Genomic DNA, 18,563 nt, shown 5'->3' on the forward strand with positions numbered 1-18,563 from the left:
AATGCAGAGTTCCAAAGAATAGCAAGGAGAGATAAGAAAGCCTTCCTCAGCGATCAATGCAAAGAAATAGAGAAAAACAACAGAATGGGAAAGACTAGAGATCTCTTCAAGAAAATTAGAGATACCAAGGGAACATTTCATGCAAAGATGGGCTCAATAAAGGACAGAAATGGTGTGGACCTAACAGAAGCAGAAGATATTAAGAAGAGGTGGCAAGAATACACAGAAGAACTATACAAACAAGATCTTCACAACCCATATAATCATGATGGTGTGATCTGGCTCACCTAGAGCCAGACATCCTGGAATGTGAAGTCAAGTGGGCTTTAGGAAGCATCACTATGAACAAAGCTAGTGGAGGTGATGGAATTCCAGTTGAGCTATTTCAAATCCTAAAAGATGATGCTGTGAAAGTGCCACACTCAATATGCCAGCAAATTTGGAAAACTCAGCAGTGGCCACAGGACTGGAAAAGGTCAGTTTTCATTCCAATTCCAAAGAAAGGCAATGCCAAAGAATGCTCAAACTACTGCACAATTGCACTCATCTCACATGCTAGTAAAGTAATGCTCAAAATTCTCCAAGCCAGGCTTCAGCAATATGTGAACTGTGAACTTCCAGATGTTCAAGCTGGTTTTAGAAAAGGCAGAGGAACCAGAGATCAAACTACCAACATCTGCTGGATCATGGAAAAAGCAAGAGAATTCCAGAAAAACATCTATTTCTGCTTTATTGACTATGCCAAAGCCTTTGACTGTGTGGATCACAATAAACTGTGGAAAATTCTGAAAGAGATGGGAATACCGAAGCACCTGACCTGCCTCTTGAGAAACCTGTATGCAGGTCAGGAAGCAACAGTTAGAACTGGACATGGGAACAACAGACTGGTTCCAAATAGGAAAAGGAGTCCATCAAGGCTGTATGTTGTCACCCTGCTTATTTAACTTCTATGCAGAGTACATCATGAGAAACGCTGGCTGGAGGAAGCACAAGCTGGAATGAAGAGTGCCAGGAGAAGTATCAATAACCTCAGATATGCAGATGACACCACCCTTATGGCAGAAAGTGAAGAAGAACTAAAGAGCCTCTTGATGAAAGTGAAAGAGGAGAGTGAAAAAGTTGGCTTAAAGCTCAACATTCAGAAAACTAAGATCATGGCATCTGGTCCCATCACTTCATGGGGAAATAGTATAAACATTTAAAAAGACATTACAGAAAGTTAGGTATCAGCAATGAGAGATGGAAAAGAATCGACACCTAATCTTTCAGCTGAAAAGATCCAAGCTGATTTCTAAACCTCACCCCAGATGAGGCCCAGGAGAACTCACAGATAGGTTGCAAAATAACCACAGAGGCTGCTGTGTCCTCAAATGACCTTAGGCATCTGGAAGCCTACTAAGGGTTCATAAATAGTCTATATATACACACATCTTATTATAACAGAATGAATTATGGGAAGACATATGCAATGGAGCTTATAATTATGTAACTTCCAATTGTCAATCAAAACTGTCAGTCCATGCCCACCAAGTTGAATATGCAAAAGCCCTGTCTTGAAAACCCCTGTACCTCATCATTCTGGTATCTGTGCCTCTCTTGGCTTGGCCCACTTCTCTTTCTTCAATAAACTTGTTTTTGCCACAAAAAAAAAAAAAAAACAAAACAGTGGCTGACTTTATTTTTCTGGGCTCCAAAATCACTGTAGACGGTGACTGCAGCCATGAAATTAAAAGACCCTTACTCCTTGGAAGGAAAGTTATGACCAATCCAGACAGCATATTAAAAAGCAGATACATTACTTTGTCAACAAAGGTCCGTCTAGTCAAGGCTATGGTTTTTCCAGTGGTCATGTATGACTGTGAGAGTTGGACTATAAAGAAAGCTGAGCACCGGAGAATTGATGCTTTTGAACTGTGGTGCTGGAGAAGATTCTTCAGAGTCCCTCAGACTGCAAGGAGATCCAACCAGTCCATCCTAAAGGAGATCAGTCTTGGGTATTCGTTCATTGGTAGGACTGATGTTGAAACTGAAAAGGACTGAAGATCACTTAAATATGCAAGTACAGAGATTAAAAAGCAATCAGAATTTTTGTAAAAGTGACTATAATAAATTTAAAACAAGTAGCTATAGTAATGGGTCAACATATTTGAACGCCATAGTAATCACAAATTAAACACATAGAAAATAGTTTCACAAAAACCTAAAAGGAAGGAACTCAAGCATACTTCAAAAGAAAATCATCAAAGCACAAAAGGAAAAACAAAAAGAAATGAACTCAAAGAACTATAAAAACAACTGGAATAAGGTTTAAAATGGTAATATGTACATATATATTTTTATTTTATATTGGGGTATAGGTGAGTTACTGTATTGTGTTAGTTTCAGGTGTACAGGAAAGTGGTTCAGTTATAGCCATTCTTTATCAGATTCTTTCCCCATGTATGCTATTACATAACATTGAGTAGAATTCCCTGTGCTATACAGTAGGTCGTTGTTAGTGATCTGTTTTCTACATTGTAGTGTGTATATGTTAATTCCAGACTCCTAATTTGTCCCCCTCCCCACCTTTCCCCTTTGATAACTATGTTTGTTTTCTAAGCCTGTGGGTCTATTTCTGTTTTGTAAATAAGTTCATTTATATCATCTCTTTAGATTCCAAATATAAGTGATGTGATATTTGTCTTTCTCTGACATAATTCAATTAGTGTGATAATCTCCAGGTCCATCCATGATGGTGCAAATAGCTTTATTTCATTCTTTTTCATGGCTGAATAATAATTCATCATATATATGTAGTATATTTTCTTTACCTATCATTCTATTGGCAGTTAGGTTGCTTCCATGTTTTGGCTATTGTATATAGTGCTGCAATTGAATACTGGGGTGCATGTATCTTTTTGCATTTTTTCCCCAGATGTATGTCCAGCATGTATCTTTTTGAATTTTTTCCCCAGATATATGTCCAGGAGTTGCTGGATCACATGGTAACTTTTAGTTTTTTAAGGAACTTCTGTACTATTCTTCATAGTGATTGTACCAATTTACATTCCCACCTACAGTACAGGAAGGGTTACCTTTTCTCCACACCCTCTTCAGCATCTGTTGTTTGTAGACTTTGATAATGGCTCTTCTGACTAGTCTGAGTTGATACTACAGTGTAGTTTTGATTTGCATTTCTCTAATAATTAGCAACGTTGAATATCTTTTCATGTTCTTTTTGGTCATTTGTAACTTCTTTAGAGAAATGTTTCTCTTCTGCCCATTTTTGATTGGGTTGTTTGATTTTTTTGATATTGAGCTTCATGAGCTGTTTGTATATTTTGGAGATTAATTCCTTGTTAGTTGCATCCTTTGCAAATATTTTCTCCCATTTTTATAAGTTGTCTTTTTGTTTTGGTGGTTTCCTTTGCTGTGCAAAAGATTTTAAATTTAATTAATCTCATTTGGTTATTGTTTTTATCTTCATTATTATAGGAGGTGGATTGAAAACGATCTTGCTGTGGTTTATATCAAACAGTGTTCTGTCTATGTTTTCCTCTATGAGTTTTGTAATATCCAGTCTTACATTTAGGTCTTTGAGTTTATTTTTGTGCATGGTGTTAAGGAGTATTTTAATTTCATTCTTTTATATGTAGCTCTCCAATTTTCCTAGCACCACTTACTGAAGAAGAGACTGTCTTTTCTCCATTGTATATTCTTGCTTTCTTTGTCATATTAATTGACCATAGTTATTTGGACTTATTTCTAGGCTTTCTATCCTGTTGCATTGATCTATAAGACTGTCTTTGGGCCAGTACCATACTGCTTTGATTACTGTAGCTTTACAATATATTCTGAAGTAACAGAGCCTGATTTCTCAGCTTTTCTTTCTTTCTCAAGATTGCTTTGGTTATTTGGGATCTTTTGTGTTTCCATACAAGTTATAAGATTTTTTTTTTGTTCTAGATCTGCAAAAAATGACATAGTAATTTGATAGGGATTGCATTGAATCTGTAGATTACCTTGGGTAATATAGTCATTTGGACAATACTGATTCTTCTAATCCATGAACATGGTAGGTATATCTTTCCATTTATTTGTGTTTTCTTCAATTTGTTACATCAGTATCTTATAGTTTTATGAGTAGAGGTCTTTTGTCTCCTTAGGTATGTTTATTCCAAGGTATTTTATTTTTTTGATGAAACAGTAAATGGGATTGTTTCCTTAATTTCTCTTTCTGACCTTACATTGTTAGTGTCTAGAGATTCAACATATTTCTGTGTATTAATTTTGTATCCTGCAACTGTACCAAATTCATTGATGAGTTCTAATAGTTTTCTTGTAGCATCTTTAGGATTTTCTACATGTAGTTATCATGTCATCTGCAAACAGTGACAATTTTACTTTTCATAATTTGGATTACTATTCTTTTTCTTCTCTGATTGCTATTGCTGGGACTCTCAAAACTATGTTGAGTAGAAGTGGCAAGATAAGACATCTTTGTCTTGTACCTAATTTTAGAGGAAATGGTTTCAGCTTTTCACCATTGAGTATGATGTTTAGCTGTGGGTTTGTCACATGCTGTGCTGTGCTCAGTTGTGTCTGATTCTTTGTGACCCCATAGACTGTAGCCTGCCAGCCTCCTCTGTCCATGGGGATTCTCCAGGCAAGAATACTGGAGTGAGTTGCCATGTCCTCCTCCAGGGGAATCTTTCCAACCCAGGTATTGAATCCAGGTCTCCCACACTGCAGGTAGATTCTTTACCGACTGAGCCACCAGGGAAGCCCAAGAATACTGGAGTGGGTAGCCTATCCCCTCTCTGGGGGATCTTCCTGATCCAGGAAATTGAACCAGGGTAGCCCATATATGCCTTTATTATGCTGAGTTATGTTCCCTCTATGCCCACTTTTAAAAAATGGGTATGGAGTTTTGTCCAAAGCTTTTTCTACATTTATTGAGATGATAATATGGTTTTTATTGTTCAACTTGCTAACGTTCACACCACAAAGTGGGTATAGAGGGACTATATCTCAACATAATAAAAGTGATTTGTGACAAACTTACAGCCAGCATAATACCCAATGGTGAAAAACTGAAAACCTTGAAGGGGAAGAAAACTGTCATTATTTGCAGATGATATGATACTCTATATAGAGAATCCTAAAGTCTCCATACAAAAACTATTAGAACTAATAAATGAATTCAGCCAGGTAACAGAATACAAGATTCATATACAGAAAGCTATTGCATTTCTTTACACTAAATGGAATATCAGAAAGAAAAAATTGAAAAAAAAATCATTTTTAAAATCATGTTAAAAAATACCTTAGAATAAACTTACCCAAGGAGGTGAAAACTCCTATGTACTGAAAACTAAAACATTGTAAAGAACACTGAAGATGATTCAAAGAAATGGAAAGATATCCAATGCTCTAGGATTGAAAGAATTAGTATTGTAAAAATGGTCATACTACCCAAAGCAATCTACATATTTAATGCCACCCCTGTTAAAATATCCTGATCAGTGAAGAACTGACTCTTTCCCTGATGCTGGGAAAGATTGAAGGTGGGAGGAGAAGGGGACGACAGATGATGAGATGGCTGGATAGCATCACCAACTCAATGGACCTTAGTTTGAATAAACTCCAGGAGTTGGTGATGGACAGGGAGGCCTGGTGTGCTACAGTCCATGGGGGTTGCAGAGTCAGACATGACTGAGCGACTGAACTGAACTGTCAAAATACTTGTGACTTTTATTTGTTCTAGTTCTGTAAAAAAAAAAAAAAAAAAATTCTAAAATTTATGTGGAATCACAGAGGATCCAGAATTGACAAAGCAACTCTGAGAAAACAACAAAACTTGGAGACATACTCATTCTAGATTATACTACAAAGCTACAGTAATCAAAATAGCATGGTAACAGACATATGGATCAGTGGAACAGGATACAGGCCAAAAATAAACCCACACATTTATGGTAAATCTCTGAGGCAAGAATACAATGCAGAGAAGACAATTTCTTCAATAAGTGGTGTTGGGAAAGCTGGACAGCTACATGTAAATCAATGAAATTACAACAAAAATTATACATAATTATTATAATTATACAAAAATTAACTCAAAAGAGTTTAAAGACCTAAATATAAGACATGCCACAAAACTCCTAGAAGATTACATAGGCAAAACATTCTTTGATATAAATTGTAGCAATACTTTTTTAGGTCAGCCTCCCAAAGCAAAAGAAATAGAAGCAAAAGCAAACTAGTGGCGCCTGATGAGAAGAACTGACTCATTGGAAAAGACCCGGATGCTGGGAAAGACTGAAGGCAGGAGGAGAAGGAAACAACAGAGGATGAGATGGTTGGATGGCATCACTGACTCTAGGGACATGAGTTTGAATAGGCTCTGGGAGTTGGTGATGGATAGGGAAGCCTGGCGTGCTGTAGTCCATGGGGGTTGCAAAGAGTCGAACATGACTGAGCAACTGAACTGAAAAAATAATGAATCTATATATACAACAGAAACAGATTTATAGACATAGAAAACAAACATAGATACCAAAGCAGGGAGGGATAAATTATAACAATTATTATTATATATTTAAATATTTATATTTATATAAGTAGTAACATGTAAATAATAATTATTAACCTGTAGTTATTTCATGAGAATTAAATAAACTAACACAGGGAAGGTGTTTGGGAGAGCATCGATAAACATGATTTCTATTTCTCAACATTACCAAGTGGGAGGACCATAGATACACTTCCAAGTTTGAAATTCTTGCAAAGCAAGGAGTATTTTGTAAATATCTGTCATGAGTCCACATACTTATTTTCTACAGTATCTATCCTTCTCTTTTGAAGCCATGCAGAACACATCTCTCATAGTCTCATCTTTTCAGATGTAGAAAATATTAGCATTTTTAAAGCCATAGTGTTTTAATTATATGTGGACAAAGAAAAGTGAATAAAACTTAACTGTAATAACTTCCCTGGTGGTTCAGATGGTAAAGCATCAGCCTACAATGCGGGAGACCCGGGTTCAATCCCTGGGTCAGGGAGATCTCCTGGAGAAGGGAATGGCAACCCACTCCAGTATTCTTGCCGCCACCTGCCCCCAACTTCCCCCCGCAAAAAAAAAAGTGGCTCAAAGAAATATTTAGCCTTCCTTGGTGGCTCAGATGGTAAAGCATCTGTCTACAATGTGGGAGACCCAGGTTTGATCCCTGGGTTGGGAAGACCCCCTGGAGAAGGAAATGGCAATCCACTCCAGTACTATTGCCTGGAAAATCCCACGGACAGAGGAGCCTGGTAGGCTACAGTGCATGGGGGTCGCAGAGTCGGACACGACTGAGCGATTTCACTTTCACTTAACTATAATACCTAGACTTAAATATTAAGAATGAACGTCTCTATGCAAATGAAATCTCTATGTCTGCATTATAATAAGTTTTACTGTAATTATTATGTGGTATTTTCTATTTAAGCATGCTAATTCTTTTCTATTAAATACAGTAAGTATTAAGTTTTTCTTACCCTGAGTGTGTTTTACTTAATACATTCATTCACACAGCAAGAATCCTGGAAGTGACTTATTTTTAGATTTTTCTAGCACTATTTTTTGTGAGAAAACTTTATCCTTGAACATGTTCTACATTTATAAACTGGATCAAAATTAAAAGAATTAGATCAGTTAGGGACTCAGTCCTGATATACTTAAATTTAAAAAAAAAGTTTGATATATTTTGATTAAGTGTGAGAAATGACAAAATGTCCTCCAATTTCACAGAAAAAAAAGAATATAGCCCTTTCCCAAGCCACCTCTATTCTTTAAAAGATCAAGATTTAAAATGTTCATTTGGAAGTTCTGTTTATGTAGGGGACAGCATGTTCCCTTCACACATTAACAATGAGACCTTTGTTGAAATTTTTCAGGACATTGGTTAAGCTGGGTTGGGCTTTGTTTTACCCTCAGGATAGCGTGGACACACGAGGGCTCTGATATACCAGTGACTAACATCCACCGCTCTTCATTACAGGGTGACAGTGGTGGGCCTCTAGTTTGTGAGAAGCCGGGAGGACAGTGGACATTGTTTGGCTTAACTTCATGGGGCTCCGTCTGCTTTTCCAAAGTCCTGGGGCCTGGAGTTTACAGCAACGTGACATACTTTGTCAAATGGATTGAAAGACAAATATACATCCGTACCTTTCTCCTGAACTAATTCCAAAGATGATCAGAGACTTTTTCCAGCAACATTCAAAGAAAACGGCCTTTCCGACGGTGGAGGACGTCCTGTAGAGAGCTGTACAGGAGCACTTTTCATAGACAGGGATGCTCCACAGTGCACTGCAAATGGTCATGTTTGTCTCAGTCGAATTTCAGGCAGTTTTTTTTTTTTTTTCCAGTTCTGTTTTTCTCTTACTTCAAGTTGAATGAAAATCTTTTAAAAACCAAAGCAAAACAGAGTTTGTTCTTCTGCCAGGCAGGCCTAACCTCAACTGTAAAGTGAAATGGTCAACTTGGGAAAGAGAAGAGTGTAGGCACCAGGGTAACGGGTTAGAGAAAGTTCCCTCTTGTCCAGTCGCAAAAGGACATTGAGATCCAGGCTAATGAATCTTTGCCAGCAAAATGAAAATTTCTCCAGCATAAGAGCATAGTGGCAAATTTCAATAACAACATCAGAGGCTTGCTTTTGATTTATGAAAAGCCAAGATAGTTTACATGCCTAAGTTATTATTCTTCTAAAGTTTGCATAATTCTGAGAACTTATGAAAGACAGAGCATCCACTTAGGTAGCTGAAAGAGCAAATCCCATTGACCACAAAGTTCTTTTCACATCAATATTAGCACTTGATATGAAAAGACTGCCCATTTGGAATTTAAATCCAGGCTGTAATTGCATAGAAAAGTCTCCATAGACCCTTCCCAGAGTTAGGGTTTGTTCACTCTGTATCAGTTAGCCAACTGAGATTTTGACAACTGGGAAACTATTTGTGGGAAAAATTTCTGTCTTTGTGACAATGAAGTTGAGGTTAAACTTTGCTAAAGGAGGACTTGCTATAGAGTGGAGAGATGCAATTTTTTAAGGAAATTAAATTGCACCCCACACCTAAGTATTTTTCAGTTTTTCTCTGTCCAGCCATACCAATAAGGTCACAGAGATGTATTTCAAAGCACAGTAAACTTTTTGCATGAATAAAAACATTTTGTAACTTTTCTTAAAAGATATTTAATAGCTGGTGTTGCCATTTCTTCCCATTGATAATTAAAAAATTAAATATGCTTTTAAGTACTATGTCATGATGCACATCAATTTATAAAGTAATTGGTGGTTAAAGTATTTTTTTCCCCACTAAAAACCTTCAAAACACAAATATTCACATGTACCTAATTTAATTTATGGGCTTTCCTGGTGGCTCAGCAGTGAAGAATCTTCCTGCTAATGCAGGAGACACTGGTTCAATCCCTGGGTTGGGAAGATCCTCTGGAGAACAAAATGGCAACCCACTCCAGTATTCTTGCCTGGGAAATCCCATGGACAGAGGAAGCTGGCAGGCTACAGTCCATGGGGTCTCAAAGAGTCGGCCACGACTAAGCACCTAAACAACAACAAAGGATTTCCCCCACAGCCTGGGCTGCCCCAGCACCCCCAGAGACTACCTGCAGTTTTATACACGTCGTTTTGTACTCTCTTCTATGTGTTTGCATAGGTGACATTCGCAAAGCTGTCTTGACACTTTCCATGTGATTCATCTCTTGTTCTGTAGTTTGTATAAACCTATCGAGAATGTAAAATCCAGCAACTGAAATTATGGTCACAACTGTATGAAAACTTAAGAACATACATCAGTTCTGTCATATAATGGAACAACTATGCTCAACTTATGTTCAGTGAAATGTATATACTGTAGTTATTTTAAATAACCCTTAATACAAATAAAATGGTATAATTTGAATTGGATGTAAAACATGGAGCAAGCCCCAGAAAATGTTTCCCACGATTATACGTTGGCAGTCAGTTTCCCACCAATCAAAATTTACTTGTCTTTTATCTCACTCCCCCAGGAACATGCTCTTTTAAATGCCACTATTTGATTAGTCTGAAAGAGTCTGCGATAATCTCTAATCACCCATTGAGTGTCCAAGGAAAACCTTAGCCCTGGTAAGAGGATAAGGATTTTTGTCTTCTAGAACACATTTTGGGAATCTAATCCAATTCCTTTATAAATCTTTTGGGGTAAAAATTAAATCACAAATATATACTGTTAATTTTTCTTGGCTACTAGGAGCAAATTGGGCTCCCTCAAATTTGGTAAAATATGCTGAATACTTACCGAAAATGCTGGAACATTAGCTTAGGAAACTTTGCATAAGAGTTATTCACTTGGAAATGAGAATCTTTAAAGGCTTTATAAAGACCCCAAATCTCTGCCTGAGGACCAGATGTGTCTCAGAATCCAGAATTTTAAAAAATTTAAAAAGCATATTAAAATGTTTAGTAGCACAGTAATAAAATTATTAATACTTTTGTGGCAAAATATATGAATAACTATATTAAATAAATAGTCTTGTATCTGTTTAACCCATTGTATTTGTGCTTAATTTATGAAAACTTTTTTAATTTTCAGAGTTCCTGGGATTGCTGAATTGTAGGCAAGAAGTTGTACACCCATAACATGAACTGTTGTGTACAGATAATTTATATCAGAGAGACTGACCTTTTTTTAGTCTTTTGGACTCATTCCTTAGATTCTAATCTTTTTTAAGTGAATATCTCTCTAAATATTTATCAGAAGATGATGATCTCAAGGAATAAATGCTAGTTGCTATGAAGATAACAGATGATATGACACCACTGACTTTACCATATAAGGATAGGTCAAACAATACTCTTTAAAGGTATTGCTTTGGGATTTTCCTTCTCAGTTCTGGTACCAATTACTATTGGATTTGATGAGTATCAGAGTTATGACAGCTTTTAATATATGTTATTTATTAAAAAGTTTAAAAAAATCATAAGAAAGCAGATAGCTACCTCCATTAGCCATATGGGATTTTGGATATGCTAGAAATCAGTCTGTATAAAAGACCATTTGCAATAATATTAGAAGGCTACAAAAAATATCAGACCAGAACAGTAGGCAACAGGTAGAAACTTAAGCCCTGAGAACACAGCTGCATAGTCATTAAGAAGAGCTTGATACAGACACAGAACATTAGCATGGAGATTTCATGAAGGAAGTTCTGGGTTGGCTGATAATTTTCAGATGAATGGATACAGAATTTTAAAAGAACTCGACAAGAATACATGATCTTATAATAATACCTGGCAGTTATGGTAGAAACTAGTTTCCTTGTTTCAATTAAAGCCAGCATACATGATTTGCAACAGCAATGGACTTGGTATAGACTTTCATGTCCTAAATGTAATTAAAAGCAAATCTAAGAACCTCATAGAATTCTCCTGAGAATCACCTGTATCAGTGTCAGTTTATAATACCTCATTTTTAGAGGTTGAAAAGAGCTTGAAAGTATTTGCATGCCAGGAAAGTTATAGGGTAAAGACGATAAACCCTCAAATGGTCTCTTGAAGATTGCTTTGATTGTCTCATTTTGATCTGGCTACTGTCAGTTTTAGAATACAGGAAATTGCCAAGGTGGCCTGGACTCAACTGATTCCATTTCCCTTACCTATGGCCTCTATCACTTCACTGACAGCATGTGTACAGAGGCAGACCTCATAAAAAGTCTTCTTTTGACTAGAAGCCAAGAGAGGAATGCATCTCCATGGACCCCTGGTATCCCCGCTGCGCCTTTCTCAGGAAGACTCCACCTCAGGAGAACACTGAGCAGAGTCAAATAAATATATGTCCCAAATGAATCCTTGAAAATATGTGCATTTATAGAACAACTAAAATGCTTTCACAAAATCCAAAAAGTTTCATGAAAGCATTTGAATCTGAATTAAATATTTCACTTCTCTAAACTCTGTCCAGGTCAAATTCTAACGTCCATTACACATGGATCCACAAACCAACAGTAAAGGTCATCACATAGGCTCTTCCAAACATTTCCAGTAAAATGTTCCCGTCCCTTAAGGAAAAATCAAGTCATGCTGCTTTGGCAAAGGAGCCTCTTCAAAGTTGCTTTCCCAAACTTGATGGAATACTGGCATCTCCAAGAAGGATATCCTGCTTTTTTTAATCCTTTGAGGGTCCAGCCATCCCTGAGGCCTTAGTTTCAGAGAAGTCCGAGTCTAAAGCAGTTTCACATACAGGTAAGTTTCCTTTCTCAACAGCACAAGCAGTTGCCGACATCACTGCAAAGACAGCAGACGGGTCATAAATGGGTATTCTCTCTGACTCAACAGCTGAGTGGTCAGCATACTTAGATGTCAACTGATCCATCTGCCCAGTCCCCCTCCACTTCTTGAGAGCTTCAATCCTCTCCTCTGCAGGAAGTCTGTCCAAGTGTTTTGCCCTCAGAATTGGAGATGGAAAGAGGGATCCCTGAAGAACTCTGTATATAAACCTAGGTTACAAAAAGCATCACAGAATTACATTCACCTCGAATGCATTATGGACCACAAAAAATACTCACCGATTAGAAAAAGTAAAAAGGTCTGGTGGCCCTTCTTGAGGTAAAGGAGGAGGATAAGTGAACTATAAAATGGAGATAACATGAAATTAATGTTTATTAAACACTGAGAAAATAATGAGTTCCTGATTGTCCAATAAAAAATAAAATCTGTAATAAAAGTAGAGATACCAACAGAGCTACATTACAGTCTTAATGTTTTCATGTTAATGACCAGAGATGTACTAATGCCATAGGTGTTAGTTTCTTCAACAATCCCCTAGTCAATAGTCTGTTAAGTTAAATGAGACAATACATGTGAAGCAGGCAGAGCGTTGGCACAGTATTTTTTAAAATGCTAGCTTCTAGTTTTCTATGGCTATTGTAACAAATTACCACAAACTTCACCCCTTCAGACCAAGCTGACAGTATTTAGGGGCTTCCCTGGTGGTTCAGCAGTAAAGAATCTGCCTGCCAGTGCTGGAGACATGGGCTCAATCCTTCGGTCAGGAAGATCCTCTGGAGAAGGAAATGGCAATCCTCTCTAATATTCTTGCCTGGGAAATTCCATGGCCAGAGGAGCCTGGTGGGCTACAGTTCATAGGGTCGCAAAGAGTCAGAGATGACTTGGCAACTAAATAACAAGAACATTTGCAAAAACCTTGTTGAGTCTCCAATGTATCTAATGGGCATTTATGCCATTAGATAAGAGGGTCCGCCACAGATCTTTCCTGTGTATCTCACCTGCTTCCTTGGTGACTGCTGAGGTGACTGAGAGGATCCATGAGTCACACACCCAATCTCTTCAGCACCAGCAAAGGCTGTTCAGCCACACTCTTGGCCCTCTCTTTCGAGCATACTCCCAATAGCAAATTGCCTAATTTTAGCAACTTTTGAAATCTGGGTGGGCTGAGGATTTTCTAAATCTAGTTTCTCTGGACTTAATAGTACCTTCCCTCAATCTCTTTTCCTTCACATTTTTCCAGGTTGTTGTTCAGTTGCCAAGTTTCTATAAATAAGCAACAAGAAGAAACTAGACCAAACCTTCAACACTGAAAACTCCTCAGCTAAATACCCAAGTTCATCACTTACAAATTCTGCTTTCCACATAACAGTAGAACACACTTCAGCTAAGCTCTCTGCCACTATATTGCCAAGACTCCCTTTCCTCCAATTTCCAATAATGTTTCTCATTTCCTTCTGAGACTTTGCCAGCAGTACCTTTAACACTCACATTTCTAGCTGCTGCTGCTGCTAAGTCACTTCAGTCGTGTCCAACTCTGTGCGACCCCATAGACTACAGCCTAACAGGCTTCTCCGTCCATGGGATTCTCCAGGCAAGAACACTGGAATGGATTGCCATTTCCTTCTCCAATGCATGAAAGTGGAAAGTGAAAGTGAAGTTGCTCAGTCGTGTCTGACTCTTAGCGACCTCATGGACTGCAGCCTACCAGGCTCCTCCATCCATGGGATTTTCCGGGCAACAGTACTGGAGTGGGGTGCCATTGCCTTCTCCCCACATTTCTAGCAACATTCCATTAATGACCATTTATGTATTTTCCAAGATATCACTTTCTCTGACCATGCTTTCTACTTTCTTCTGAATTTTCACCAGCAGATACTTGAAGGTCCATAGTTCTATTGACAGTGCATACATGCCTCAAAATTCAACAGTCTATTACGTACCTCACAATTTTTCCAGGATCTGCTCATTATCTAATTTCAAAGCCTATTTCACATTTTTAGGTATTTATTACAGCAGTACCCACCTTCCTATACAAGTCTGCATTTGTTTTCTATAGCTGCTGCACCATAAATGTGCTGGCTTAGGACAACAGAACTTTATTTTCTCACAGTTCAGCAGGCCAAGAATTCTGAAATCTGTGTTTTCATCTCAATCCCAAAGAAAGGCAATGCCAAAGAATGTTCAAGGTACAATTGCACTCATCCTACATGCTAGCAAAGTAATGCTCAAAATTCTTCAGGCCAGGCTTCAAACAGTTCGTGAACCATGAACTTCCAGGTGTTTGAGCAGGATTTAGAAAAGGCAGAGGAATCAGAGATCAAATTGCCAACATCCACTGTATTAAAAAAACAGCAAAAGAGTTCCAGAAAAACATCTACCTCTGCTTTATTGACTATGGCAAAGCCTTTGACAGTGTGGATCATGATAAACTGTGGAAAATTCTTCAAGAGATGGGAATACCAGACCACCTTACCTGCCTCACAAGAAATCTGTATGAAGGTGAAAAAGCAACAGTTAGAACTGGACATGGAACAACGGACTGGTTCCAAATTGGGAAAGGAGTACGTCAAGGCTATGTATTGTCATGCTATTTATTTAACTTACAAGCAGAGTACATCATGCGAAATGCCAGGCTGTATGAAGCACAAACTGGAATCAAGATTTCTGGGAGAAACATCAATAACCTCAGATACACAGATGATGCCACCCTTACAGCAGAAAGAGAAGAGGAACTAAAGAGCCTCTTGATGAAAGTGGTAGAGGAGAGTGAAAAAGCTGGCTTAAAACTCAACACTCAAAAAACAAAGATCATGGCATCCAGTCCCATCACTTCATGGCAAATAGACAGGGAAACAATGGAAACCGTAACAGACTTTATTTTCTTGGGCTCCAAAATCACTGCAGATGGTGACTGCAGCCATGAAATTAAAAGACGCTCGCTCCTTGGAAGAAAAGCTATGACCAAACTAGACATCATATTTAAAAGCAAAAACACTACTTTGCTAACAAAGGTCCGTCTACTCAAAGCTATGGTTTTTCCAATAGTCATGTATGGGTGTGAGAGCTGAACTATAAAGAAAGCTGAGTGCTGAAGAATTGATGCTTTTGAACTGTGGTGTTAAAGAAGACTCTTGAGAGTCCCTTGGACTGCAAGGAGATGAAACCAGTCCATCCTAAAGGAAATCAGCCCTGAATATTCACTGGAAGGACTGATGTTGAAGCTGAAACTCCAATACTTTGGCCATCTGATGTGAAGAACTGACTCACTGGAAAAGACCCTGATGCTGGGCAAGACTGAAGGCAGGAGAAGCAGATGACAGAGGATGAGATGGTTGGATGGCATCACTGACTCGATGGACATGAGTTTGAGCAAGCTCCAGGAGTTGGTGATGGACAAGGAAGCCTGGCATGCGCAGTCCATGGGGTTGCAAAGAGTTGGACATGACTGAGTGACTGAACTGAACAACAAAATCAAGGTGTCGGAAAGGCCATGCTCCCTCTTGTAGATAATTCATTTCTTGCCTCTTCCAGCTTCTGGTGGCTGCAGGCATTCCTTGCCTTGTGACCAAGGTATTTCTGTTACCATGGTCAAAGTGCATTCTCCTGTCTGTGTCAAATCTCCCCCTCTGCAAATTTGCCTCTCTGAAAATGGCACTATTTCGTTCCTTTTTATGGCTGAATATTTCATTGTGTATATATACCACTTCTTCTTTATCCATTCATCCATCGATGAACATCTAGGTTGCTTCCATGTCCTAGCCACTGTAAATAGTGCTGCTATGAATATTGGGGCACATGTGACTTTTTCAATTATGGTTTTCTCAGAGTATATTAGCCAGTAGTGGGATTGCTGGGTTAGGGGCTTGTTTGTTTTTTCAGGTTACTACAACAATAATAAGTAAAACTGTACTGTTAATGCACTTGAAAAAAATGTTCAGGCTCCAATTTTAAAGTAAGTGTTTCTTCATAAATTTTACATGTTCATCTTGTCAGTTTTTAATCTGAAAGTTGGTAATTACATTGAGAACTACAGAAGCAACAATATCCCTGGCAAACCGAGTTAAGTATATAATTGTAGCCACCCCAGAATGACTCAGATGGGTTTTTCTTATGCATTTCTAGAAGGGATGTCTATCCACAACAAAAGGTCTGTGCCCATTGTTACTTATGATGATGTGACAGATTGGGGTTGGCAAACTTTCACCCAATAGGCCAGACAGTAAGGCTTGGGGAACCAGACAGTCTGTGTTGGAACTATTCAACTCTGCTATTATAGTGCAAAAGCAGCCATAGACAGTACATAAATTAGTAAGTATGTCTATGTTCCAATAAAATGTTATTTATAAAAACAGGCAGCAGGTCAGAGTTGCTTGTGAGCCAATTTGTCAACCCTGTGAGCAAATAATATGAAATCATCATTTTGATGTTTATATCATATTTATAAAGGGAGAACAATTCTTTGCTATAGTGTTTTCAGCTAAACAGCTACATAAAACTACAAAGGGGAAAAGCTCTAAAGAGTCTGAAGAACCTACAGAGTAAAAACCCAGGCACACATCTTAGCCATTTCCATCCACATGAGAAACTGAGTTAAACTTAAATGAGGAAGATAACTGAAGTCCAAAAGGAGGTAAGCTTTCAAAGTTTATAGGTTTTAGTTGAGACTGCTACATGTCTCTCAGTACCCATTCCCCCCTTTTTCAGAAACCACCAGATTTTAGCCACTCAGAGTTCTGCATATGCAGATTCTAGGTAATGAGATATGAGCAGTGATGGATATTACATCTGGGTCATATCATTATGAAAAAGAATAAAAAGAGGAAAGTTGGAAAGCTACACGCCCTCCATCTTCTCTTTCTCCCTCCTGAAGGCAGAGATGCAGGGCAGGGATCCAGGACCAGAGTGTACTGGTGGTGACCAGCTTCAGTCATGCACATGAAGGCAACGCCCTTGGGAGCCAGCAGAACAAAAGACAAAGCAAAGGATCTGAGTCCTTCAATAACTTTGGGAAGCAAAATTGCCCTATCCCTGTGGACTATCAACCAGACTAGAAATTTCCTTGAAAGAGAAATAAATCTTTTCATTTGCTTAAGCCACTTTTGTACTCTGGTAAAAGAGATAAAACCAATATTTTAACTACCACACAGACCGACTTTTCTACTACTAAACATGACGGTCTAACCATCTATTCTTAGTAGTGGCTAGAAGAATTCTAAACCTATGATTTTGCTTACTCTCCTGATGATAAAACAAATACCATACCTGGGCAGTAGAGCAACACAGGTTGTGAGAACACAAACCAAGTAGAACACTGGATCTGCCATGTGCTCCTGCATAATCCAGTAGGGGTTGGACGGTGGGTTGCAAGTCACACACATGGCTCCAAAAGCCAAGGCAAAGCAAAAATAGCACACGATGCTCCCAGCGATGACCAGCATGTGGATCCAAGTCTGCAAGACAAGAAGAGCAAGGGAAATGAATACACTCTGATGGTTTCACAGTCTGGCAAAATCTGCTCTTTTGAAGAAACATTTATTTAAGCAGTGGGTAAACGGTATAACAAATCAGTGAACAAAACACAAAATATCGAAGCACAAGAGCATCCTTCATGAATAGTTCATATCACTGTTTAAGTTATATAAAATGAAATCAAATGCCAAAAAGTAACTCTGATGACTAGCTCATTTTGTATTGTCCATGCTTGGGCTTTCCAGGTGGCTCAGATGGTAAAGAATCTGCCCGCAGTGTGGGAGACCCAGGTTCGATCCCTGCGTCAGGAAGATCCCCTGGATAAGGGACTGACAATATATTCCAGTATGCTTGCCTGGGAAACCCCATGGACAGAGGAGCCTGGTGGACTACAGTCCATGGGGTCGCAGAGTCCCACAACTAAGTGACTAACATACACACATGCTCCATGAGGTATTAGGATTTTCTCCTTATTTTTCCACATAGTCACTTAGTGGTCTGTTTCTTCTTTGAGATAATACCTTAATCCAGTGAACTTCAAACTTTATCCATTTAAGTAGGTGGTAGATATCACTGTTGATCACCAATATTTCATTCTCTGCCTCTAATAAACACTCAAAAGAATTGCATTTCCCCACTCCCTTGAAATAAGCATGGCTATGTCTTGCTTGGACCAAAGAAATATGAATGGAAGGGATGTGCAAAAATTTCCAGTTAGAAGCATGCAAGAGCAGACGTGCAATTTTCCATACTGTCTCCTTTCTTTCCATGTTTGACCAAGATGTGCTT

At 38.4% G+C, this 18,563-nt stretch overlaps 2 protein-coding genes across 24 annotated transcripts in view; one reads left to right on the forward strand and one right to left on the reverse strand.

The window, feature by feature from the left end:
• CORIN (corin, serine peptidase) overlaps positions 1 to 10,565 on the forward strand; it is a 313,930-nt gene extending 303,365 nt beyond the window's left edge. For all 4 annotated transcript variants that reach the window (XM_086405903.1, XM_086405908.1, XM_086405904.1 and 1 more), the window contains one exon: positions 8,022 to 10,565. In XM_086405903.1, coding sequence (XP_086262029.1) covers positions 8,022 to 8,204 — 183 coding nt within the window. In that variant the 3' untranslated portion in view covers positions 8,205 to 10,565. The remainder of the gene's footprint in view (positions 1 to 8,021) is intronic.
• Positions 9,188 to 18,563, reverse strand: part of ATP10D (ATPase phospholipid transporting 10D (putative)) — a 140,495-nt gene continuing 131,119 nt past the window's right edge. For 13 of the 20 annotated variants that reach the window (XM_086405886.1, XM_086405883.1, XM_086405888.1 and 10 more), the window contains 2 exons: positions 17,568 to 17,755; positions 10,960 to 12,514 (listed from right to left, as the gene is read on the reverse strand). In XM_086405886.1, coding sequence (XP_086262012.1) covers positions 12,184 to 12,514; positions 17,568 to 17,755 — 519 coding nt within the window. In that variant the 3' untranslated portion in view covers positions 10,960 to 12,183. Of the gene's footprint in view, positions 9,762 to 10,959; positions 12,515 to 12,583; positions 12,646 to 16,261; positions 17,255 to 17,567; positions 17,756 to 18,563 lie in introns of those variants that run through there. The other 7 variants (XM_086405894.1, XM_086405893.1, XM_086405902.1 and 4 more) reach the window with 5 other exon arrangements.

Source organism: Bos grunniens, chromosome 6 (assembly GCF_055505025.1).
Source record: "Bos grunniens cultivar Pamir isolate PY7600 chromosome 6, Bosgru_T2T1.0, whole genome shotgun sequence".
Classification (NCBI taxonomy): Eukaryota; Metazoa; Chordata; class Mammalia; order Artiodactyla; family Bovidae; genus Bos; species Bos grunniens.